This window comes from Eretmochelys imbricata, chromosome 4 (assembly GCF_965152235.1).
Source record: "Eretmochelys imbricata isolate rEreImb1 chromosome 4, rEreImb1.hap1, whole genome shotgun sequence".
NCBI lineage: Eukaryota > Metazoa > Chordata > Testudines > Cheloniidae > Eretmochelys > Eretmochelys imbricata.
Window position 1 is genome coordinate 120729046 of NC_135575.1, and position 27622 is coordinate 120756667.

At 42.7% G+C, this 27622-nt stretch overlaps 1 protein-coding gene across 2 annotated transcripts in view; it reads right to left on the reverse strand.

Moving 5' to 3' along the window:
• The window catches only part of PPP2R2C (protein phosphatase 2 regulatory subunit Bgamma), a 282079-nt gene that overhangs the window by 39831 nt on the left and 214626 nt on the right, over positions 1-27622 (reverse strand). For both annotated transcript variants that reach the window (XM_077814650.1, XM_077814651.1), the window contains one exon: positions 11797-11961. In XM_077814650.1, the coding sequence (XP_077670776.1) occupies positions 11797-11961 (165 nt within the window). The remainder of the gene's footprint in view (positions 1-11796; positions 11962-27622) is intronic.

Sequence of the window (27622 nt, forward strand, 5' to 3'; positions counted from 1 at the left end):
GGCCCCTACCTATACATCCCAAAATGCCATTGGCCTTCTTGGCAACAAGGGCACACTGCTGACTCATATCCAGCTTCTCGTCCACTGTCACCCCTAGGTCCTTTTCCGCAGAACTGCTGCCTAGCCATTCGGTCCCTAGTCTGTAGCGGTGCATTGGGTTCTTCCATCCTAAGTGCAGGACCCTGCACTTGTCCTTGTTGAATCTCATCAGATTTCTTTTGGCCCAATCCTCCAATTTGTCTAGGTCCCTCTGTATCCTATCCGTGCCCTCCAGCATATCTACCACTCCTCCCAGTTTAGTATCATCCGCAAATTTGCTGAGAGTGCAATCCACACCATCCTCCAGATCATTTATGAAGATAAATGATCTGGAGGATGGTGTGGATAGGGGTCGGGGCAGTCAGTGGGCAGGGAGCAGGGCAGGTGGTGGATAGGGGTGGGGTCCCGGGGAGGGCAGTCAGGGGGCAGGAAGTGGGAGGGGGCAGGGACCAGGCTGTCTGGGGAGGCAAAGCCTTCCCTACCCAGACCTCCATACAGTTTTGGAACCCCTATGTGGCCCTCAGCCAAAAAGTTTTCCCACCCCGGTCTAGATTTTCAGAATGGCTGGTGATGTGTGCAAATGGTCTGTCAGATGTCCAAGTGATGAGCTGCATGCAAAATTAATGTAATTGTGTATATAAATTAGACAAGCAATATGCCCGCTCATTCTTCACAGTCAAAGTTCTGAAAATCTGTACCACTGTATCTGCATAACATGAAAATCTGGACTACTTGTATACTGGTAACATGCAAACACCTGCAGCAACACCAAAAAATGGGAACTTCAGTGTTTCATTATAATTTAACATTAATTAAGTGAATGCTGTGGCAGCAGAGAAAATAGCATCATTGGACTGACATCTCTTGCTTAGTACCATCCTTCCCAGGCTGTTCTGCACAAGTCTCCTTGTAAATGATGGCTCTTACAATAGTTACAAAACAGAAGAGAAACCTCTAAAGGAAAATTATTGGAGCCAGTAACATCATTAGTACCTAAAATGGTGAAGTTGTTTCATGCCTAGGAAGAATAGGCAGGGCATTTAGGGAAGTAAAATGGATGGTTTGTGGGCCCAGGTTAAAGAAACAGATTCCAAAATAGCAGCATTAAGAGAGCCGCAAGTCTACAGATGATTGAGCAATTATGGGGGTGGGTTTTTGGAGGGGGGTGAGGGAGTGAGAGAACCTGTATTTGTGCAGGAAATGGCCTAACTTCATTATCATGCACATTGTGTAAAGAATTGTCACTTTGGATGGGCTATCACCAGCAGGAGAGTGAATTTGTGTGGGGGGGTGGAGGGTGAGAAAACCTGGATTTGTGCTGGAAATGGCCTAACCTGAAGATTACTTTAGATAAACTATTACCAGCAGGACAGTGGAGTGGGAGGAGGTATTGTTTCATATTCTCTGTGTATATATAAAGTCTGCTGCAGTTTCCACGGTATGCATCTGATGAAGTGAGCTGTAGCTCACGAAAGCTCATGCTCAAATAAATTGGTTAGTCTCTAAGGTGCCACAAGTACTCCTTTTCTTTTTGCGAATACAGACTAACACGGCTGTTACTCTGAAACATTTCCAAGTGGAACATTTCCCAGGCCTCCATGTGGTGGGTGATTTCAGGTTTGCTTTCTCATTTTAAGATCTTCCTCTGTTCTTGATACACCAGGCCATGCATGGGGACCAAACGGGTATTTTTAAGTGGTTCCTGCTTGAGGTCCTTGGTTCTCAACCATGTGAAATGTTTTAGAGTTGAAAGCCTGAACTCTGATGGAAATGTATAAGCCACGAGAGTTATGTGCTAGGGGACTTTGTAACTTCTAAAAACTTCATAGGACACACTGGTATCGCTTATAACTAAACAGATTCCATCTTCCTTGCTTCAATCACTTCAACACATTCCTCCCTCATATAACAAACTTTGCATATTGGCAATGGATCTCTAGAAGAATCTTAAATCAGCTGAGTTAGCTGATTTAAAACACACCATGGAAGAAGTATATATTTTATAGTCTATAGGAATATCCAGAGGTAAAAGAAAATTCAACTTTAGACAAAATATGTAGTTTAAACAGATTACATCCTATAGGGCTGAATTTTCAAAAGTGCATAAACTGTGCCAAGTCTCCAGTGACTCTCATTATTTATTCACTGTGGCATATTCTTTCCCTATCTTTTGCCTCTAGCTGTCAGCCCAATTCTTCATTCTAACATTCAAACACCTGTTAAAGGAGCAGTGGTCTTGCCCAAACCGAAGTAAAACAGCTGTACATTTAGAAATATGTATTGAACTCAGACTAGTAGTTAAAATAGCTTGAGTATTGATATTGCACTTGCTTCTAAATTAAAGCTTTACATTGAAAATGTAGGCCTACCAAAGTAGGTCATGTATAAAGAGAAGCCATGATCAGAGCCAGATTCATGTGGTCCATTAGCAAATGTAGGTGAACATTGACAAGGCTCCAATACGAACACACTTTAATCAACATTTCAAACTTGTTTATCAAATGTCAGTATTTGATGACCTTTCAGTGAGCTATGTAAATAGATCTGCTGGTCTCGGACCCATGCCTAGGACACAGGTGTCCACATCACAACTAACTGTGCTAATTGGCAGCCTATTAGTAGTCCTGGCAGGGGCAACACTATTTGAATGGGCATGAAACCCTCTTGTCCCCAGATTTGCTTCCTTCAGGTCAGGGTTGTGACATATTGTTGGGGGAAAACTTTGCAGTGCTGCTACTGCCCATGCTGGTTTCTATTCTATGAATATACCGAGGACTTTGAACTCTCTGTCTAGCAATGTAGCAGCCTTCAAGATTGTTTACTGTACTGAGTTAATGTACTTAGTGTAACCCATACTAAGTACATATTTGTACAGTACTATATATGTGCATGGTGCTTTATAAATATCTACAAATGAAACGTCCCTGCCTCAAAAAGCTTGAAATCTACATTCAACAACACAGGAAAGGATTAAAATTAAAAGGTGGGGGAGAAAGCATAAGAGAAAGGAGTGTAAAACAGTAATAGTTCATGAGATATGAGTAATAAGCCTATGATCTTATAAAATTTACTCATTGGATTTTGTTTATTTCTAATAATACTGCAATATATTTTAATCTGGGGACAGTGTCTGGAAGAGGGGCTCTGGAGAAGGTCAGTGACTGAAAACTGACTAGAAGAAGTGCATTTTGAGAGGAGATTTGAAGTAAGAGAGTCATGCCCAAGATCAAAAAGACTTTTCTAAATCCAGGGGGATGGAGTAACTTATGGGGAAAGATTGCATAAGGGCAAGCTGAGTTGGCCTGGGGAGGGTATTGGAATATACAGAAATCATTTGTAAAACAGGTGTATACTGACTGGTATAAAATTCATGGTGCAGATATCAAAGAGATTGTCCTGCTAACATCTGAAAGCCTGGCTGATTTATTTTAAGATGAACGCTTTAGACTGTTATAGAGTTTACGGAACTAGTGTTGCATGTCAGGGTGAGCTATAATCAAATCAATCCAATCAGCAGTACTCAGTACTCTTCCTTGTAAAACTCTGAAAGTTCTATCATTAACCTTATCAATTTTTCTGTTGTACATACTCCACACTCAGTTTCTCAATGAGCCTGACTCCAGTTTAGTGCAGCAATGCTACATTAAAGGGCTATTTTCTAACTCACAGATCTGGAAAATAGGGTTTAATCAATGACCATTAGACCTTGCTCTCCCTTCTGGCATAAAATGCCTTCTTTTCATTCAGGGTTCCTGTATTATTGTTTTAACAGGTTATGTCAAGGTTCTCTCCCCACTCTGAACTTTAGGGTACAGATGTGGGGACCCGCATGAAAGCCCCCCTAAGCTTATTTTTACCAGCTTCGGTTAAAAACTTTTCCAAGGTACAAACTTTGCCTTGTCCTTGAACAGTATGCTGCCACCACCAAGTGATTTAAACAAAGAACAGGGAAAGGACCATTTGGAGTTCCTAATATCCCCCCCCCCAAGCCCTTACACCCCCTTTTTTGGGAAGGCTTGAGAATAAACAAGATGAGCACAAACCTGCCTTGGATTTTTAAAACCCAAAAAACAAATCAGATTCTTAAAAAGCAGAACTTTATTAGAACAAAAAAAGATAAAAGAACAACTCTGTAAGATCAGAATGGAAGATAATCTCACAGGCAGTTAGATTTAAAACATAGAGAATCACCTTCAGGCAAAACCTTAAGTTACAAAAAGACACAAAAACAGGAATACACATTCCCTCCAGCACAGCAAATTTACAAGCCAAAACAAAAAAAACCTAACGCATTTTTTAGCTAGATTACTTACTAACTTTACAGGAGTTGAAGGCTTGCATCCTTGATCTGTTCCCGGCAAAGGTATACACAGACGGACAAAAGCCTTTTTTCCCCCCCTGCAGATCTGAAAGTATTTTGTCCCCTCATTGGTTATTTTGGGTCAGGTGCCAGCAAGGTTACCTTAGCTTCTTAACCCTTTACAGGTAAAGAATTTTGCCTCCGGCCAGGAGGGATTTTATAGCACTGTATACAGAAAGGTGGTTACCGTTCCCTTTATATTTATGACACGTTATGATAGGCATTTGGCACTGTGTTAGAGAGGCATACAGGCCCTATTAATAGGAAGAAATGAAAGTATTATGGAAGAAAACAATTTAAGTAGGACAGGAAAACTCACAACGAAGACCCAAATTCTGTCACGCTCTCTTCTTTCCTCACAATATTTGATTTCCCCTCAAAGCACAAAGGTATACAGCTAATAAAGGCAAAATACGGCCAAAAATTATTGTGGAAGGTTATTTTCTAAGAATAAGCAATAAACAGAGACCACATCCTAACCAATTCTAAGCACTTGCTTTTTTCCTTGCATCTGATGGGCTCAATCATGGCGGTTTTACTCAGTGTCTAGTAGCATAGGTGGGGGGGAGCGGGGCTCTCCCACTGAGCAGAAGTGGTGCCTTTTTAATTTTTTGGCGCCTTTTTAATTTTTTTTTTAACCAGCCTTTGGTGGCGGGGGGTGGGGTGTCCTTCAGTGCCGCCGAAGACCGGAGCTAGTGAAGGACCCACCGAAGTGCTGCTGAAGACCCGGAGCACCACCTGACCCACCACCGAAGACCCGGTGTGCCACTGAGTGAGTACAAGCGGGTGGTGCCTTTTTATCTCCGCTCCTCCTGTTTTCTCCACCTGGCTACGCCACTGGGTGTCTACTCCTGAAGAAATTCACCCCGTGCAGAGACCTATCCACCACATACAGTGTATTTACACCCTCAAATGCATATTTCCTATTAATAAGACCTGTCTGCCTCAAAAGACTTCAGTGGGAACTGAGTAGTGCATATGCTTTTTGTGTTCCCTCTACACAAGGAAGATTTGCAGTTACTCAGTAAACCTCCCATTGACTTCAACAATGTCAAGTAGACATTGAAGGCCTGATTCTGTGAAGCACAGAGTGCCTCAGAACGGCTCAATCCCAGGATTTGGCTCCATGAGAGTTAACAGGTATTCATCAAGTTCTCAGCTTCTCATAGGAACTGGCCACATGACAGTAGGTCAGATCTCAGCAGACTGTGAGAAAACAGGTTGTGAGCTCAAGAAAATGTCCCTGTGCCAACCTGCAGCAACAGGCACACAGCAACTCAACAGCTGTTACATTATTAGGAGGAGGACCTCCCCATTCTGCTCCTCCTCCACGTGATGTTTTGGGCCACTTTTCCTCTCGCCCAGTCACAATACACATGTCTGCTGCAGCACTCTCATTTACATTGAATTTTGTGCTCTATGTATCTCAATAGCCAGAACACCATGAAGATACTAGGCATCTCCACTAATATGGAGGAATGGAATAATACAATAATGGGCCCAGTCTTCTTCCTAGTCAAGCAATGGGGATTCTGAAATGACTTCCATGGGACAGTGATCAGGCCCTACATCAGTAGTGGGCCTATCTGAACACTGATGTGTGTGGAATTTTTTATATTTGGACAATATCCAAATCCATCATTTTCAGGGCAGATAGCAATCTATGGTTTCAAACACATACACATGGCAATTGCTACTGAAACAGGAAGAGAATCAAAAAAATGGGAACTTGGGTCTAGATAAATATAATAGTTCTATATGTATTCAAGTATTTTGTGAAAGGCAGGAAGGAAAAAACTTCACAGGCTGGTGTGATCCCACAAAGCACATGTTCCCTTTGCTACAGTAGTAATTATTTCAGCTCATGCACTGTATGAAATGCAGACTGGATTTCATTTTTATGCACCCTATGACTGGATGGTCTAGGCCCTGAAGCCCCCTGTAGGAGACCTCAGGGTCCTCAACACCCTTCCCAGGAAAGGAGTTGTGGAGCTAAGTCCTCCAAGCAGCCTAGAGCAACGGTGCAGGAAAGCAGCCAATCAGGAGGAGGCTATAAGGCGTTAGCCAATTAGAGGGTTGCAGGCTAGTATAAAAGGAGCTACAGTGCAGACCAGTGTCAGCACTGTAGCACCATGGACAGCTCAGTGCTGGCAGGGACTGGGAGAGAAAGAAAGAGCTCCTGGCTAGCTGCTGGGCCTGAACATAGAAGACCCCTGAAGCACTGTGAAACCTCGGGCTGCAGGGAAGTGGCCCAGGGAACTGAAAGCAGGTTTGTTAAAGAGACATGGTGGTCCCTGTGCTAGAACCTGGAGTACTGTGCCAGCCTGGGGAAGTGGCTTACAATTAGACAGTAATAAAGCCCCAGAAGGTGATCTGAACTGTTAAGAGGCCCAGCTGGAGAGCTGGGGCCAGAACAGACCAGAGTGGGCAAGGAATCTCCAGGGTGGAAGCCCTGGGGGCATGGTCTCTACCAGGGCCAGGAGTGCTTAAAAACGTTGTTGGACTAATAACCAAGAAGAGATCTGTTTGAGTTGTGTTCTGTACAGACTGTGAGTGACTTGGCCAGAGGGCTGAGTCACTAGAAACTGCTAGAGAAATTGCCAGAAGGGGGACACCATAAACTCATAAGTGCAGACACACCTGACCAGAAGGGAGCGCTCGCAAGAGGTGCATGCCATGCTGTTACACACCCGTTCACACTGACTTAATTATAAACAAACAATTAAAGATATTCTTTAACTTCTACTTTTTAGTGGCTCCAGCGGAATTCAGAGTCATAGTTAGATAAATATTTGAGGTGCAAAGAGTCTTGTACCATTAATTTTTTTGCACCTGTTTTATTCTTAACACCCAATGTATGGTACTCGCAGTCCATGGTTCGCCTTCTTCTTTATGTACATGTTATTGCCAATATCAATGCTGACCCCAGACAGGTCCAATGGGGAAAGTGATGCAGGGAAACCCTTTTCACCGGTTCCCCCTCTGGGGGTCACCATGGTTTGTCTGTGTACACTCTCTGAACAAAAGGCCTGCAAAAGCACTAGAATTGATAGAACTGCGTAGGGCAGATCATCATAGAATCATAGAATATCAGGGTTGGAAGGGACCTCAGGAGGTCATCTAGTCCAACCCCCTGCTCAAAGCAATCCCCAACTAAATCATCCCAGCCAGGGCTTTGTCAAGCCTGACCTTAAAAATATCTAAGGAAGGAGATTCCACCACCTCCCTAGGTAACGCATTCCAGTGTTTCACCACCCTCCTAGTGAAAAAGCTTTTCCTAATACCCAACCTAAACCTCCCCCACTGCAACTGGAGACCATTACTCCTTGTTCTGTCATCAGCTACCACTGAGAACAGTCTAGATCCATCCTCTTTGGAACCCCCTTTCAGATAGTTGAAAACAGCTATCAAATCCCCCCTCCTTCTTCTCTTCCGCAGACTAAACAATCCCAGTTCCCTCAGCCTCTCCTCATAAGTCATGTGTTCCAGTCCCCTAATCATTTTTGTTGCCCTCCGCTGGATTCTTTCCAATTTTCCACATCCTTCTTGTAGTGTGGGGCCCAAAACTGGACACAGTACTCCAGATGAGGCCTCACCAATGTCGAAAAGAGGGGAACGATCATGTCCCTTGATCTGCTGGCAATGCCCCTACATATACATCCCAAAATGCTGTTAGCCTTCTTGGCAACAAGGGCACACTGTTGACTCATATCCAGCTTCTCGTCCACTGTAACTCCTAGGTCCTTTTCTGCAGAACTGCTGCTGAGCCATTCGGTCCCTAGTCTGTAGCGGTGCATGGGATTCTTCCATCCTAAGTGCAGGACCCTGTACTTATCCTTATTGAACCTCATCAGATTTCTTTTGGCCCAATCCTCTAATTTGTCTAGGGCCCTCTGTATCCTATCCCTACCCTCCAGCGTATCTACCTCTCCTCCCAGTTTAGTGTCATCTGCAAACTTGCTGAGGGTGCAATCCACACCATCCTCCAGATCATTTATGAAGATATTGAACAACCCTTGGGGCACTCCACTTGATACCGGCTGCCAACGAGACATGGAGCCATTGATCACTACCCGTTGAGCCCGACAATCTAGCCAACTTTCTATCCACCTCATAGTCCATTCATCCAGCCCATACTTCTTTAACTTGTTGGCAAGAATACTGTGGGAGACAGTGTCAAAAGCTTTGCTAAAGTCAAGGAACAACATGTCCACTGCTTTCCCCCCATCCTCAGAGCCAGTTATCTTGTCATAGAAGGCAATTAGATTAGTCAGGCATGACTTGCCCTTGGTGAATCCATGCTGACTGTTCCTGATCACTTTCCTCTCCTCTAAGTGCTTCAGAATTGATTCCTTGAGGACCTGCTCCATGATTTTTCCAGGGACTGAGGTGAGGCTGACTGGCCTGTAGTTCCCAGGATCCTCCTTTTTCCCTTTTTTAAAGATGGGCACTACATTAGCTTTTTTCCAGTCATCCGGGACTTCCCCCGTTCACCACGAGTTTTCAAAGATAATGGCCAATGGCTCTGCAATCACAGCCGCCAACTCCTTTAGCACTCTCGGATGCAGCATATCCGGCCCCATGGACTTGTGCTCATCCAGGTTTTCTAAATAGCCCCAAACCACTTCTTTCTCCTCAGAGGGCTGGTCACCTCCTCCCCATGCTGTGCTGCCCAGTGCAGCAGTCTGGGAGTTGACCTTGTTCGTGAAGATAGAGGCAAAAAAAGCATTGAGTACATTAGCTTTTTCCACATCCTCTGTCACTCGGTTGTCTCCCTCATTCAGTAAGGGGCCCACACTTTCCTTGACTTTCTTCTTGTTGCTAACATACCTGAAGAAACCCTTCTTGTTACTCTTAACATCTCTTGCTAGCTGCAACTCCAGGTATGATTTGGCCTTCCTGATTTCACTCCTGCATGCCTGAGCAATACTTTTATACTCTTCCCTGGTCATTTGTCCAATCTTCCACTTCTTGTAAGCTTCTTTTTTGAGTTTAAGATCAGCAAGGATTTCACTGTTAAGCCAACCTGGTCGCCTGCCATATTTACTATTCTTTCTACACATCGGGATGGTTTGTCCCTGTAACCTCAATAAGGATTTTTTAAAATACAGCCAGCTCTCCTGGACTCCTTTCCCCTCATGTTATTCTCTCAGGGGATCCTGCCCATCAGTTCCCTGAGGGAGTCAAAGTCTGCTTTTCTGAAGTCCAGGGTCCGTATTCTGCTGCTCTCCTTTCTTCCCTGTGTCAGGATCCTGAACTCGACCACCTCATGGTCACTGCCTCCCAGGTTCCCATCCACTTCAGCTTCCCCTACTAATTCTTCCCGGTTTGTGAGCAACAGGTCAAGAAGAGCTCTGCCCCTAGTGAGTTCCCCCAGCACTTGTACCAGGAAATTGTCCCCTACATTTTCCAAAAACTTCCTGGATTGTCTGTGCACCGCTGTATTGCTCTCCCAGAAGATATCAGGGTGATTGAAGTCTCCCATGAGAACCAGGGCCTGTGATCTAGTAACTTCTGTGAGTTGCCGGAAGAAAGCCTCGTCCACCTCATCCTCCTGGTCCGGTGGTCTATAGCAGACTCCCACCATGACATCACCCTTGTTGCTCACACTTCTAAACTTAATCCAGAGATGCTCAGGTTTTTTTGCAGGTTCATACTTGAGCTCTGAGCAGTCATACTGCTCCCTTACATACAGTGCAACTCCCCCACCTTTTCTGCCCTGCCTGTCCTTCCTGAACAGTTTATATCCATCAATGACAGTACCCCAGTCATGTGAGTTATCCCACCAAGTATCTGTTATTCCAATCACATCATAATTCCTTGACTGTGCCAGGACTTCCAGTTCTGCCTGCTTGTTTCCCAGGCTTCTTGCATTTGTGTATAGGCACTTGAGGTAACTTGCTGATCATCCCTCTTTCTCAGTATGAGGCAGGAGCCTTGCCCTCTTGCACGCTCCTGCTCATGCTTCCTCCCGGTATCCCACTTCCCCACTTACCTCAGGGCTTTGGTCTCCTTTCCCTGGTGAACCTAATTAGAGACGTGGCTGGGCACCATCCTCCCAGTGTCTCAACTAGTATCAGGTGGATAGCAGTAGGAGAAAGCACACAGTACACTTTTTGTACAAGTATAGTAAGTGCTGCTCCCTGAAATGTCCCATTATGCCTCCCTTCACCACCACTTGGGCATTAGAACTGCTAAGCTTCTCCACAGGTTTTCCCACTGGCAGTCAGAGCTATAATTTAACCATTTATCTTTAGGTTCAATATTTTACCCTTGCCCCAGGCAAGAAAACATATATCAGAACCAAGGTAACGTGAGAGCCATTTATTGGTTTAGTTTTCTCTTTCATTATGTATTAACCTTCGTCTATTTAAAAAGCTTCTCCATGGCAAATGCCCTCTCCATCATATGACCTTGATATCTTTAAACCTATCACACTTAAGCCATTCTCCAGCTGGGTTTCAAAGGACTCCATGTGTCTATGCTCTCCTATTTGGACTCTAAAGAGCTGATAGCCAAATTATTTCATAATGTAATGTATTCCATACCTCACTTCATAGACTCTTCATGAAAAAACACAGCCTTATGGTAATTTATATTCTGGTGCTATCATGAATTTAAGATAACTCCCTTTTTCCATTTGCAGATTCCACATTCCTCATTTGGTCATCAGATGAAATAGCTACAACTTCTTGATATGAATCTCACAAGCTATATACATCCACATTAGGCCAACTACTGAATACTTTTTATAGTACCACAATGTTTTATTCCTTTTATTGTTCAATTTTGAAATAACCTCCTTTCCCATATTACATGGCTTATATATTATTAGTTACTTCATTTGTTTAGCTGAGCAAAAACAATGCGTAGAAATTACATTTATCTGAAAAATTTGGGGCCAAAACTTCAAGTGATACCTTAACATTCATGCACCCTGAAAATGCTTCCCTTGATCTTTTTTTTTTTTTTGTATCAAGTTTGGATTGACAAAATATGCTTGCCCCAAAACTCAAATTTGCACTTCAGAATAGCAGATGCGTATCCATACTAAACAGTACTTTCCTAGTCTCTTCACAAAGAGACTATCTAAACTGTTCAGAACCATCTGTCTATTGATAGCAGGTTGTGGGCTTTTCACTCAGCTGTGTTTGTAGTATGAACTGCAAGGAGGAGGAGTTAGAGAAGTGCTTCCAATCAAGTCCCTAAACAACTCTTGTATAGATTCAATGGTTTGCTCAGTTTTTGTCACTGTTTTGTTTTTTTTAGCATGTTTGTAACTGACAAGCTAGCACATTTGGTAACATCTTGCACTCCAGTACATACACAGAGGTGCACTATCTACAAATGATGAACATTAGCAAGCATTTGCAGCAAAACGTAGTTTAGGAACTTACGTTTGGAATGTTTGTCACAGAGGGCTGATGCCCTCATGTCACAGAGTCTCAAGGATCCTTTGCTGCTGCTGTAGACAAAGAGATTGCAATGGTGGGGATGAAACTCGGATGCAGTAATCACTTCTGTCAGATCCTCCATGTTGGCTGGCTTTATATCTACAATGTCTGAATGGAGGTTTTATTAAGGAAAATTAAATTGTTTACAAGTAAGATATGAATCTTGCCACCTGTTTGAAGGCCGCATGGTTGTACAGACATTTTCCACACATTTACAGACAAATAAATTAGTTTTGAATAAAGCATTCTCATTTGTTTGAGAAGAGACATTCAGCATTATTCTATTTGGCAGTAGCTCTTCTTACTTGATGGTTGCACCACAGAGACAATTAAATTTTCATAACAAAATTAATTTAGGACCACTATCTAACATACCTTACTGTGGATGTCATTAATATGCCTACATTTGCAGTAAAATGTTGGTGATGGAGATATGGCAGTTGAAGTTTTCAGATCCGTTCAGGGATTTGATCACCTATCTTTCATTTAAACTAAAGGAGAATCAGTAGCTAAATACCCTGCACTGCTTGGCAAATCACAATCATCAGTATTTCCCCATAACTGCAATGGCAATTACTGCTGTAGTTCAGATAACACTGATGTATAGATAGCAGTGACTGTACATCTCAACTTTCCCTCCATCCAGTCTATTTAAAATATTGCTGCTAAAATAACTTTCCTCTCCCACTCTTTTGACCTCATCATCCCCTCCTTCACTGGCTTCTTGTCCTTTGCTGTATCAATGTCAAGGCCCTTTTCCTCCGCTTCAGTGCTTCACAGTTTGCCCCAGCCTGCTCTTATTTCCTCTTTCTCTCTCCCCTCATTCCTTCCTCTCCTCTAAATCCTCTCTCCTAGCTCCTCCCTTGAGTCTGCTTCTCCCATTCCCAGCTTTATACCTTTACTCATGCCCCTCCCTGTGCTTGGAATTCCTCCTTACAATACATTCTTTTCCTCTCAACCCAATTCTATGCTATATACAACACTGGGTGGTTAGATAACCTAGAGCAGCGTTTCTCAAATGGCATGCGGCCACCAGAGGCTTTTCTTGTGAAAACCCCTGACCTAGAGGTTGGACGTTGGTTTTATATTGTTTGTACTGCACGTTCTTAGAATCTCAGGCCAAGCAGATGGAAAATTGTGGGATGATATAAGCTCTATGCTGGAACACCAAATGGCATTAGAACCTTAAAAAAACATTCAGAAGTATCATGGACTATAACAAAATGGCAGATGAATGTGAGCCACCAGGATATTTCAGACCTAAAAGATGCTAATGCTAAGGAGGAGGAATAATTGGTTATAACTGACATATATTAGTAGATCACAGAAGCTAGATAGACTGGAAGACCTAACAGGTTTTTTCCCCCCCCTTATCTCCATCAGTGCCAGTGTCAAGAAAGTCTGCCTACTGGTAAAGGATATCAAGGTCACTGACTAGTATAGCTAAAAGACTTTCAGCTAGATTCTGGTCTCATTTACAGCAGATACATCAGTGTAACTCCACTGTGTTTGATAAGTTAATCTTGATTTACACTGGTATGGAAGATCAGAATCAAGCTTGTAGTCTGGACAATTTGTATGGTTGCCCTAAAGTTATGAGAATCACTGTCTTACATCATTATGCAACTTAGGGAGGGTTTTTAAAAAGGTATGTGCATTTCTTCTGCACGTGCAAATTGTACACAAACTCAGATGCCCGTATGCAAACTGATGAGTGTGAATATGTACCAGTCTCAATGCAAAAATCAAGGTCTGTGCATGCACAAGACTGCACGGTTGTGTGCTGCTTTTGAAAATTGCACTGAGGGCTACATTTAAAAAAAAACAAAAAAAAAAACTGGTGCCTCCAATTTTTCATGTCTCACCTTTTCCAAATAGAATTTTTCAAAATGAGTCCAATCTTGCTCCCATTGAAGTCAGGTTTGGGTCCTGCAGTTGTGAATACAAATTGTGTAGATGCCTAACTAATCTATCCACATGGGCAAATGCATTTAGAAAGCACAAATCAGAGTTCTCTGTGTGCCAAATTATAGATGTGAAAATATGTAGACAATTTCAGGTGCTGAGTAAAGGACCTCTGAAAATTTGCCCATTTGGTAAGAAAAAATCATAAACATAAAATATACTGTTAGCTTCACTACAAATTGAAGTTCCAGCAGTGCCATCCATTGTGGAAAATTCCCCATGAAGATAATGCTTATTACTGAAATCAATGTAAATTTCTGTGAAAAAAGGACTGTAGCTCTGAGCTTTTTAATTGTTCATATCTGAAGTATATATCACACCAATTAAGTAACCCATGTACACATCAGCCAGTCCAATCACTATTATTAAAAATTATTGATACGATGCTTAACTTACATGGTACTCCTCAGTCACAGCCATTTGGTGATCTTATGCTCTGGGAAAGACAAGTGAAAAAACCACAAGAGAAGATATGGGACAACAGCTCAGGAAAGGGAAAGTGAGAAGAGAGATTTCTGGTGAGCAAAAGGAGGAAGAAATATTTCCTAGAAGAAGAAGATTTTAAGAAAACAATAGTTGAAGAGGCACTGTGATGGAGTGTTCATCCCCACACCAGCTCTGAAGGGGTGACGGTGGCCCAGAAGGGACCAATTAACCTTCACAGTTGTACCTGATGGGAGGCCCAGGGATTGATAAATACTAATTGCTGATGATGCCCAGCTGGCAAAGAATTATAAAGAGGGGAAGTTTGTAGTACTAGGAGGCTGCAGGGAGAGAGTCTGTAGTCATTCTCTGGGAGCAAGAAACCTAGCAGGGAGAATAAGTCCTAGGATCCTGCCCCTGGAAGAAGGGTCAACCCCAGAGGAGTTGTGGAGAAAGAATGCCTGAAAAGGCAGAGTAGGAAGAAGCTCAGAGAAACAGCAGCAAGGAGGGAGACTGTGTAGACCTTGGCTGCTGGTTATGGGGTCGCTGGACTGGAATCCAGTATAGAGGTAAGGCCTGGATTCCCCTACCAGCCACTGGGAAGTGGTGCTGGACTGTTTGAGGTGCAATCTGGACAGCTAGTCCAGCAAGACTTTGATACCCCAGAAGGGAGGGGTGGGTGGGGGTATATAGTGACCTAGCCAGAGGGATGAGTTGTGAGTAGGGAGCACTGTGAATTACAGGAAGAGAGACCACTGTAGTGACGAAATGACCACTTGGCAGGGGGTGCCATGCAGGAAGAACTGCTATGCCATGCCTGCCCAGGAGGAGGAGCTCTTGTGGTGAGTGAACACCATTACAGGCATACAGTGAAAACAAAGAGTAACAGTATGGCAGAGTATCTGAGTAAGACTATTTTCTCATATGATCCTCATCCTTGTAGTGTCTGCAAACCTTCCAAACACTAATGAATTTATCTTCACAATACCCCTGTGGAAGAGGAAAGTATTACTATTCTATCTTTCAGATAAGGAACTGGGGCAGAGAGAATATGTGGCTTGCCCAAAGTCACACTGAAAATCCACGATAGAGCTGTGATGTGAACATAGATCTATTGAATCCCAGATTGGGGCCTTAAACACAAGACCCTCCTTCCCAGCTGTCATGCTTCCCAGAACATGAAATTTGAATCAATTGGCATAAGAGATAATTTGAACATTCCTGGAGAATGAGATAATAGGAAAATGTTGTTTTATTAATGGCCAGAAAAGTCGCATGTTGTCTTACTAAGCCAGTCCCTGTGCTTGTTGAAGCAGACAGAAAAACTTTAATTGATTTCAGTGGGAGCAGGGTCAGGCCCGTCACAGAAATTACAACTACTCTTTGATCTTTCCTGAGCCTGTAGATTTCAGAAGCACTAAAATGAAATTAAAATTTAAAAGTAACAATATGCAAGTGTAGTTAAAATTATCATAAATTTGCTTGGCTTCACAGTGACCATATCATATATTACGCTGAATTGGTTTTAAAAAGGAAAAACAGCAGTGAAGAATGGGAGTAGCTGGTGACATTTCATAACAAGAGGACATGAATTAATGTTGCATTTCAATGGCATTCCTAAGAAATTACTTACAGTATCACATTTGCATCCATCTCCAGGAATCCATCATCATTAATGTTAGTACAATGAATACCAAGATGTGGTAACATTGATTTGCCACCTATTATGAAGTATGCCTAAATGTTCTTAAAATTCTAACTGGCAGAAATATCCTTTATTTGGTTATTTGCATTTGGTAAATCTGTCTGAAGAAATCTGTTAGTAAAAACAATTGCTTTCAGTGATTGAATTGCTTTCAGGAGATCAGAGGAATTACGGTAACTCGGTGCAAGAATTTCACCTGTTAGTGGAGAAGATGAATAATTGCCGAGTGATGAGAAAGATATTAAATATAAATAGAGTGTGTGAAACAGTCACACCAAGTATCATTTTTCTGGAAGCTGAAGATGGTATTGATGAATTTCCCTTCATTGTACAAAATGAATAGCCCCATGCTGAATAATGAAATTAAATATTCCATTTCCCCAGCTGAAATACATAAAACACTTGGAACAGAAGGCATTTCCAGATGCAATCTCCATTTCCATTGGGACAACGTAGACTTCACTGCCTTTCATGGATCATACATTAAATGTATGAACAAAACCCAAAATTTCATCAGATTGAAGCAAAAATAAAACAAGAGTATAACCCCTACACTAAAGTAAAATGAACAAAAGAAACACAAACTGTTGAAGAGATTTATCCCTCATAAGTTTGTAATATGTGTAGGAGCAGCCCAGTACTTTGAGAGCTACATAACCCAATGTATCAAAAGCAGATTATGTCACACAAAAGAACATTTTTCTCATCTTTTAATTTTTGCCATCCATCTGACAACTATCAAGTATGGCTCGACAGGTGTTGTGTGGGCATTGTATTTAAACTAGTATGACAAGAGAAGGGCACACAGAACAGAAGCATCTCCCATGAGACACTTTGCATTTTTATTTTCCCATTACCCCCTTATGCGGGGTTTTACCTGGTATTCTATAGCAGAGAAATACAGAACAATTGGGCCAGGTTCTCTGTTCTAGATCCAGCCCCTTTGTGCAACCTGAGCAGCTCAAAAGAAGATGGAAGCTGGTAGTAGCAAGCCAAATGAAAAAGTCCTCTGTGGAAGGTGGGGACAGGACTCTATTATGTCACAAAGCTGATGCAAGCAGCTCCTGCATTAACTGCCACCCCCCAATACCAGTGTATGGGGTGTACTGGAGGCAGGGAGGGATGTCTTGTGTAGAACACAACTGTGCCACAACAGTTCACAGCTGGCATATGGGCCCTTAAGGATGATAGCTATCTGGTATAAATGAGAGAAGTGCTTACACTGCATCTGATGCTCTAATATCCCCACCTTCCTCTTGCACCAAGTGGATCTCGATGCAGGAGAGAATCTAGGCACACACGCTTTAGAGAGATGGAAAAGCCATACAGACTGATTCACCCTCGGTAGTTCAAAGGGCTGCAATTCACACTTCCCTGAATAAGCGGAGGTTGCTGCGCTTAAGTGGGAGAGATTCACCCTGGGGAAAAGGCAAGTGGTGTTTACACGGCTACTGTCTTCCCAGGGGCCTGACAAGGGAGATGATTTTTAATTTATGGCAGAGGCCAAGGATGGGAGGGGCGGAGGACTGAATCAGCAAATCCTCAAAGTGCCTTCATTGCCACCCACTTTGAAAACTATGCATGCTCCGGACACCATGTGCTTCTGCTACACTCCCCTTCGGGCCAGGCTTTCCCCATTGGCCTGGCATGCACAGGCAGAACATTGATTCACATGAACATACTATTAAAACAAAGAATTTAAACTCACCAAGGAAATAGTGTCTCAGCCCCTCCTAACTCATTTCAGCATTATCTTGCTCCATACAGGGCTGCTTCTCCAGTGCCTGGCTCAGTGATATGGGATGAGGCTACTAGGGAGCTGATGGATTTTCTAGCAGTTCTCCAGGGAAAGATGGACATGAAAGATTTAACATGCCTGAAGACTATGGTGGAGGGTGAGTTCTCAGAGCTGGATCTGCAGAGCTGGAAGGAGTTAGTAGTGGAGGGAGTATTATTACAAGAGCAGAGAAAGCACACCAAGACCTGTGAAGTTAGTGCTCAGTCTCTTACAGGGATGCCTTGAGTGCCTCCAGGAGCAAGTCACTTGCTCATTACTTTTAGCCCCTTTGTAAGCTATGTGATGGAATACACAGCTACTCCACTGGCAGGACTCCATGAAGCAGGACGTATTCAACCCCTATGTACCCTCTACCAGCAACATCCTAAGTAGCAGGAAAAAGGAGTATTTAAGATGGGGGAAGGAAAGATTGGGTCTCTGGTTACTAAAAGGCTCCTTGCTGATATGAGTGAAGTCAGTGGAAGTTTTGCCATTGGCTTCAGTGGGAATGGATAGGTTCTAAAGCGAGCCTCGGCATTATTCACAGTACAGGACGGGGACTAACAGGATTAGTGCCAACAGCTGTTGTGCAGATGATATTAAAATGAGGACAAACATGACAGGAGATTTGTTCCACTGCCTTTCAGCCACTGCATCCAACAGGAACATCCCCTTCTGGGAGAAAGTATTCAGTAAAGTTTCTTTTTATTGCAGGTTGTGAAGATGACCTGCCCCCAACCCAAAATTTGCATTAATGAGACTCCCTCACTTGATCAGCTAGAATATAAATTAGTGGGTCCACTTTATGCTTGTGCCAAAACATGTATAAAGAGAATGTGGAAAATAAGCAGGGCTCCTGCTGAATGAAAAGAGTTCCAGGATGTTTCCTTTTATGATAATGGGAACATTGCAGTTTCCTGAAAATAGATTATCTCTTTTGAACCGCAGAGTATGTATTAAAAAAATCTAGCTATTTCTCCAGCAGATACCACCAGGGATTCGTACAAGGAACCCGGTTTGGCAGAAAACTTGTAATTGAATTAAATGCACAAATCAAGCTATACCAAGGGTGGGCAAACTACGGCCTACGGGCCAGATCCGGCCCTTCAGGGCTTTGGATCTGTCCCACGGGATTGCCACCCCCATGGCACTGCGGGCCCTGTGTCGCTCCCAGAAGCAGCCGGCACCATGTCCCTGCAGCCCCTGGGGGAGCAGAGGGCTCCGCACGCTGCCCTCACCTGTGGGTACCTCCCTCCACAGGTCCCATTGGCCAGGAATGGGAAACTGCGGCCAATGGGAGCTTTGGAGGAAGTACTCACAGGAGAGGGCAGCGTATGGAGCCCTCTGCCCCCACGTCCCCCCACCCGGGGCCGCAGGGACGTGGTGCTGGCCACTTCGGGGCTAGGGTAGCCAGGGATCCTGCCTTAGCCCCGCTGTGCGCTGCTGCCACCCCAGAGCCACTCCAGATAAGCGGCGCCAGGCCGGAGCCAACACCCTGAACTCCTCCTGTACCCCACACCCCAACTCCTTGCCCTGAGCCCCCTGCTGCACCCCTCCTGCACCCAACCCCCTGCTCTGAGCCCCAAACCCCCTGCCCTGAGACCCCTGCTGCACCCTGCACCCCAACCCCTCCTGCACCCCAACCCCCTGCCCTGAGCCCTACATTCATGGCCCTGCATGGAATTTCCCCACAAAGATGTGGCCCTCGAGCCAAAAAGTTTGCCCACCCCTGAGCTATCCCATGTACAGGACTGAATCCTTCAAGTGTGGCAAGATCTTCCCTGGCTTCAACAGGGATTTTGCCAGAGCAAATATGAGTCAGGGCTGGAGGATTTGGCCCTCAGAGCAAAATGCAGTGGACCCCCATTTGTCCAAGAAGCACAGGGACATGTACTTTGTATAAACAGGGGGTTTGGAATGGTGAGTTTTCCATAAAAGTGATGCACATTTCAGACAAGAACCTAAATTCGGGTAATGGGAATTTTTAGAAACAAGGGAGTCAGCCAGCAAATGGAAACCAAGTGTAGACTTGCTAAAGTTTGTACTGTTTTCATTTTGGTATTTCTGAGAGTTGTTTCCTTAATTAATCATTTGACCACAATATTTTCATTAAAAGAAGAGAGTGGGGAAGATTCTGTGCAATGATTCCAGAAACAGAGCCATACCACCATGCATGCCCCTACACCAGTTATGCCAATCCTATGCTACTCCTGTGCTGAGGGAATTCTCCCCCAGCCTCTTGTGGTTTCTTTACCATGTCTGGGCACTGGGGGAGCACCACATACAGTCGGAAGCCAGAATCAACCCTCAATATGTTCAGTGACACAGTGTAAATTTAATTTTTTTAAAAGTAGTAAACTAATTATCAGACTTTTTAACATGGAATTATATATATATATATAAACACTTTCTTTCTTATTTAAGGAATACTATGTGTTTTCATTGTCTTATCAGGCAGTCCTCTCTTCTGAATCTGTATCTTTCAAACCTGTTCTCGAGTCATAGCTTTATGGAATGGATCATCAATAGGTTAATGTATCTGGCCTTTTCTCCTAATTGCACTGTCTTTCCTCAGGCAGAGAGATGACCCAGTATTTATATTCTAACTACTCCTAATAGCCACAGGGGCAGTCCTTTTCTATCAGTACACGGCCTTCTTCCAGCATTCTGTTAAAAGCATGTAGCATATGGGATTATTTTTAAACCTAGAGTTCCAATTATATCATCTGCACCATTCAGCTCTTCTGAGCCACAGCAACATTGATGGCAGCATAACTGACGCTCCTTCAAGCTTTCTTGTACCTAATATCTGCTAATGCTAGTGATTGATTTAGTGCTTTAAAATGACTTAATGGTACAAGGTCAATGCAATTCACTTCTTTAATTCAATGATTTTTTTGATGTCACATCAGACTTGGGAACTTTGGTGCCAAGTCATACTGCCTGGACTCTTTGCTGGAAATTTAAATCTCAGAAGGCCTAATTCTGTGAAGTGCTAAGTGTTTCCTGCCAATTGCCATCTATCGATGGTACTTATATGGTCCCCATTACCGTAGAATCTGACCACCTCAAAACCTTTAATATATTTATCCTCACACCATGCCTGTGAGGCAGGCTAGTGCTATCATCCCCATTTTACAGAGAGTGAACTGAAGCATAGAAAAGCTAAGGGACTTGCCCAGGATCACACAGGAAGTTTGTGGCAGAGCAGGGACTTGAATGCACATCTCCAAAGTCTGAGGATTGCACCCTAACCACTGGACCATCCTTTCTCAGGGACTTAATTGAGAGTTGGGGACACTCAATGATGATAATACTACCTAGCTCTTATACAGCACTTTTCATCCTTCTATCTCAAAGCACTTTACAAGAAGGTCATGATATGAAACCCATTTTATAAATGGGGAAAACTGAGGCATAGAGATGCAAACACACTTGCCAAAGGTCACCCAACAAGCCAGTGGTAGAACCAAGACTAGAACTCAGATCTCCAGAGTCCCAGGCTACTGCTCTGTCCACCAGTCTACATAGTTTAAGTGCACTAGAATACTCTCAGTTAATTTCTTCATTATACTGGAAGACTCTTCGGTCCTCTAAATACTCATCTTCAATTAAAGTTCCCCATAAGAGTCCAGGTCTCTGATTCTGATCTCCTTCACACCAGTGTAACTCTGTCTCTTGGGCCACAACTGCACACAACTGGTTCTGTGGGAGTGTACTTGTGGGCTGAAATGTCTGACCTCATTTTTCAACATACAGTATTTAATCATCAGGTTGCATGGTCATATATTCTTGATCTATTTGCTTGTGTAATTATGATTGTCTAAAATCACTCGGGATTGCTTTGTTCTCCATTTCCTAGCCCTCTGATAACTGAACATTCATAGGATCATATAAATTAGAAATGGAAAAGACCTATTAAATAATCTAGTCCAGCTCCTCTTAGGCAGTTTTAGTCTGTACTCTGTCTTCTAGCACTCTGTACAATCTAGTGGTAAGGTTTTCAAGGAATGGGAATAACAGTATAAGAAAGAATAGAAAAAGTATAGTATGAAAGATGAAATCAACAGGATGTTTCAGATGAGTAAAACAAGCAGAATTTGGCTCTTAGGACTGTTCTACAACCTATAAGATTTCACTGTCAGGAAACTTTTCCTGATGTCTAAGATGAGGCAGTGGAATTTCCAGTGGATCTACCACTAGACAGATCTACAGGTCTATATTTCCTACATAGGGGAATGCAGGGCCCCTTATCCATGGGGCGGCAAGGAGGAGCCTTTCCTTCTCAAATCCGCTTACATGTTTTGCATAAAGAACTTTGATGCATTTTTTGTGTAATCTAGTTAGAAACAAAGTTGTAGGAGTGTAAACCTATTTTCTCCTATTCTAAGTGCTCAGGTAAGTCAGTGATGGACCCATACATGTGGACGTAGATAATTCTATAAAATAGGTGATTGTTTTTAATTAGTAAAACAAAGCCTATTCTAGATTTGGCTTTTTTATATAGAATTTTTTCATACAGAGGGTAACTGCATTGCTGCATCAGAAAGCACTCGAAAATTAACAATGCAATGGAACTAGATGTCTATTTTTAGGTATCTATGTAAGGCGAATTTTTTTTCTAAAAAGCACTTAAGTGACTTTGGAGAATTCATCCCACTGAATCTCAATAAGGCTCATTCTCCTAAATCACTTAGCCACTGTGGGTGGTATTTCTAAAAATATCTACCATCACAGTATCTAAGAACTACACAGTTATGGAGCACAAGGATCATTTGTTGTCTCTGGTAGTCCAAAGCTATGGGGGGGGGTGCTGGTTTTATTTTAAGAGTACTAATTCTGGGCAAGACTGCAGTTTATATTCAGTATAAGAATGGCAGCATTACATTACAAATAACAACCCTACTGATAATCTACCCTACATTTATAGAGCACTTTTCATCCCAAAAGGATCCCAAAGCAACTGCAACTGCCCATACATAAAGTACCTGAATAGATTGGCGGGTGGCAGCAAGCACTGCACAACGAGCTTGGGAGAAAGAGAGGAACTGTTGGCCATGGAGAGTAGGGTAAATGTCTACTCTCACCAGTTTTCAGAGTGGCAGCTGTGTTAGTCTGTATCCTCAAAAAGAAAAGGAGTACTTGTGGCACCTTAGAGACTAACAAATTTGTTTGAGCATAAGCTTTTGTGAGCTACAGCTCACTTCATCAGATACATGCAGTAGAAAATAGAGTGGGGAGATTTTATATACACAGAGAACATGAAACAATGGGTGTTACCATACACGCTGTAAGGAGAGTGATCGGGTAAGGTGAGCTATTACCAGCAGGAGAGAAAAAAAACCTTTTGTAGTGATAATCAAGGTGGGCCATTTCCAGCAGTTCACAAGAACGTGTGAGGAACAGTAGTGGGGGGAAATAAACATGGGGAAATAGTTTTACTTTGTGTAATGACACATCCACTCCCAGTCTTTATTCAAGCCTAAGTTAATGGTGTCCAGTTTGCAAATTAATTCCAATTCAGCAGACTATCGTTGGAGTCTGTTTTTGAAGTCTTTTTGTTGAAGAATTGCCACTATTAGGTCTGGGTTAGTGTGGTGTGTGGTTTTGTTGTGTGGTGTGTGGTTGCTGGTGAGTATTTGCCCTCTACACCAACATTCCACACAAAGATGGACCACAAGCCGTCAGGAACAGTATCCCCGATAATGTCACGGCAAACCTGGTGGCTGAACTTTGTGACTTTGTCCTCACCCATAACTATTTGACATTTGGGGAAAATCTATACCTTCAAATCAGCGGCACTGCTATGGGTACCCGCATGGCCCCATAGTATGCCAACATTTTTATGGCTGACTTAGAACAACGCTTCCTAAGCTCTCGTCCCCTAATGCTCCTACTCTACTTGTGCTACATTGATGACATCTTCATCATCTGGACCCATAGAAAAGAAGCCCTTGAGGAATTCCACCATGATTTCAGCAATTTCCATCCCACCATCAACCTCAGCCTGGACCAGTCCACACAAGAGATCCACTTCCTGGACACTACGGTGCTAATAAGCGATGGACCCATAAATACTACCCTATACTGGAAACCTACTGACCACTATGCTTACCTACATGCCTCCAGCTTTCATCCAGACCGCACCACACGATCCATTGTCTATAGCCAAGCTCTATGATACAACTGCATTTGCTCCAACCCCTGAGACAGAGACAAACACCTACAAGATCTCTATCAAGCGTTCTTACAACTACAATACCCACCTGCTGAAGTGAAGAAACAGATTGACAGAGCCAGAAGTGTACCCAGAAGTTACCTACTACAGGACAGGCCCAACAAAGAAAATAACAGAACGCCACTAGCCATCACCTTCAGCCCCCAACTAAAACCTCTCCAAATCATCATCAAGGATCTACAACCTATCCTGAAGGACGACCCATCACTCTCACAGAACTTGGGAGACAGGACCGTCCTTGCTTACAGACAGCCCCGCAACCTGAAGCAAATACTCACCAGCAACACACACCATACAACAGAACCACTAACCCAGGAAACTATCCTTGCAACAAAGCCCGTTGCCAATTGTGCCCACATATCTATTCAGGGGATACCACCATAGGGCCTAATCACAACAGCCACACTATCAGAGGCTTGTTCATCTGCACATCTACAAATGTGATATATGCCATCATGTGCCAGCAATGCCCTTCTGCCATGTACATTAGTCAAACTGGACAGTCTCTACGTAAAAGAATAAATGGACACAAATCAGACGTCAAGAATTATAACATTCAAAAACCAGTCGGAGAACACTTCAACCTCTTTGGTCACTTGATTACAGACCTAAAAGTGGCAATTCTTCAACAAAAAAACTTCAAAAACAGACTCCAACAAGAGACTGCTGAATTGGAATTAATTTGCAAACTGGACACCATTAACTTAGGCTTGAACAAAGACTGGGAGTGGATGTGTCATTACACAAAGTAAAACTATTTCCCCATGTTTATTTCCCCCCACTACTGTTCCTCACACATTCTTGTCAACTGCTGGAAATGGCCCACCTTGATTATCACTAAAAAAAGGTTTTTTTCCTCTCCTGCCGGTAATAGCTCACCTTACCCAATCACTCTCCTTACAGTGTGTATAGTAACACCCATTGTTTCATGTTCTCTGTGTATATAAAATCTCCCCACTCTATTTTCTACTGCATGTATCTGATGAAGTGAGCTGTAGCTCACGAAAGTTTATGCTCAGATAAATTTGTTAGTCTCTAAGGTGCCACAAGTACTCCTTTTCTTTTTACTCTGACCAGAAGTGCCACGGGAACCTTAATATGAAGAAAGGCAGCTAGGACCTCAGTTTTTAATGTCACTTTGAAAGAAAGGGATGCACATACATGAAACTGCATGGCACTCCATTTATATACTCAGATGACCAAATCTATATTGAACAATTTGATTACATCAGACATTTTACCCCTTGCACTCCATATACTTTAAATTAGATAGATTTTTACTTATGAGCACTGCAAGTTACATTTTGTGCTGCTTTATGGTTGGCTAAAGCTAATACTCTGCAAAAGATCACATTTTGTAAGGTTAATTTCAAGTCCAAAATCACATGGGAATGAGAATAATTAGATTCATTTAAGAATTCCTCCCTCTGGCAATGCTGATTGAATTATTTATACATTATCTTTTCATATAATTGTACCTAGAACCATCTAAATGGCTTTTTTGTCTAACTTACAGTAAATTAACAATACATGTTTTTTCTACGTGGACACATCTCCTGCACCTGCAACATTAGTGATTAGTACATTTTTAAATCAGCACAATGAGAAATGAAAACAGAGGGGAATCAAAACATAAAAAGTAAAAGCCTCCCACAGGTACACCTAATTGGCAAACACTCATCAGCTGCAGAAATAAAACCAGTGAGACCATGGACCCAATCCTGCAACCCTTTCCCACACAAGTAATTCCACTGACTCCCGTAGCCGTGCTCTCCAGTGTAAGAACTACTCGTGTGATAAGATCTCTCTGATCTCGTTCCCAGTAGGCTATTATCTGGTGCTATATTTCTCAAGTCTCTCTGGTTGAAGGATTTCAGAGTCTGAAAGGGCAGTGAAGATTCCAATGGAACAAACCACTGGACCAGTAGTGTGACCATGATTTTTGGTGCTACCCTCTGCTCACTCATTCCAGTGGTAAAGGACATGAAGAAGTCTGTGCTATTCCAGTATTAAGAAGTATTCTCATGTATAATGGAGCCATTCGCTCATGCTAAACGGAGCGGACCAACTACATGGTCCCTACACAAACTGGAAAATAATTCATTCCAAGCAATCTTTACCAAATGACTTATTGTAAAATGTTAACCCTATTACATAGAACACACACCACCACCTGGAACAAGTACTACAAACATACAAGAAATTCGGTGAAATCCTGGCCCCATTGAAGTCAATTAGCTTTACCTTATAAGTATGGAAGTTTATAGTATGTGTTTCTTTGTGGCAGGTAAAGTTAATATTCTGCAAAAGATTACATTTTAATTTCACTCTATTCTTTTTCTTCTGCCCCAGTCAGTTCCCTTTCCCCCTAAACTGTTATCAAAGCATAATGGTGATAAGGCTTAAAGGCCAGCTCCTGCCACTATGGAAAAACACATACAGGGGCCAGGAAACTCCTTGAGGCTCTTTGTAGAGTTTCCTACATTAACCAGGTGAAAGTGGGGAAGGAGTATGGGGTTTTCTCACCTGCTTTCTGGCCTGTGGAAGAAACTGGAAGCCTGGCCCACAAGCCATATATGTCTTGAGGATCTGCCAGTTTCTCAGGGGAGGGAATAAAACAAAGGGCCCAATCCTGCACACATTACTAGGCAGCATCAACAGGACTATTCTCTTTACTAAAAATTAAGACCAATAGTAAGCATTTGCAGGAGTGAGCTCTTTGTTTGCTCCAACCCCACTGTCTGTGCTTAACAAATACAGTTTAAAAATCATAAAGATACTCCTTTGTCAAATTCATTCCACAGTTCTAAAATCAAAGTGAATATTAATGCCTATGCTTACACTTGTCTCACCACCACAACAACTTAACGAATGGTATGTGTGTCTATTTGGAGGCAACTACATTACAGAAAAGTCTACATGAATGAGTGATAGATAAAGAGGAAATCCATTAAAAGGATAACTTAATCACATACTACTTAATTGTGCATGGACAGGAGTGATAAGTAAGAAAATTAGGTATTTTGATTAACAATTTTTTTTATTAAACAAATCTGCACTGCACTTCTTATCCTAAGGCCACAGCTATAATAAAACCATCTTAAATTAACTCATTCAAAGGCAAACCCTGTTCTTTGCCAAAAATTAGTTAGGCTTCAGTTATAGTTATTCCCAGCCAGGCCCAACCCTTCCAATTTATTTTTTAGAGAGCTAGAGGTTGAATGTTATAACTCTATCCGACATCCCCCATACATGGCCATCCATTACTGCAGCATCATGCCACCTGCTTTTGATACAAAACTTGTTTTAAATTACTCAAAGGATGATCTTAGTCAGGGGCCCAGTGCTAGAATTCTGCACCAGACCTCTCAATCCCCTGATCTACCATATAGATCTCTCTTATCCACTACTTGGCTGTATGGTAGCCATGAAGCAAGTTTTTAGGACAGATTGGAGTTTAAAGTAATGGAGAAGGTAGAGAACCTGCTGATTCTGACAGGGATAGATTAAAAAAAATCACCAAACCAAACTCTTGAGTAAAAACCTTGAATATTAGTAAACTGTAATACACACACATAACAAGAGGACAGCCCCTGCCTTGAAGAGTTTACAATCTAGGCATAAGTATTCAGTTAAGGCACTCAAAGCAAAGTGAACATGG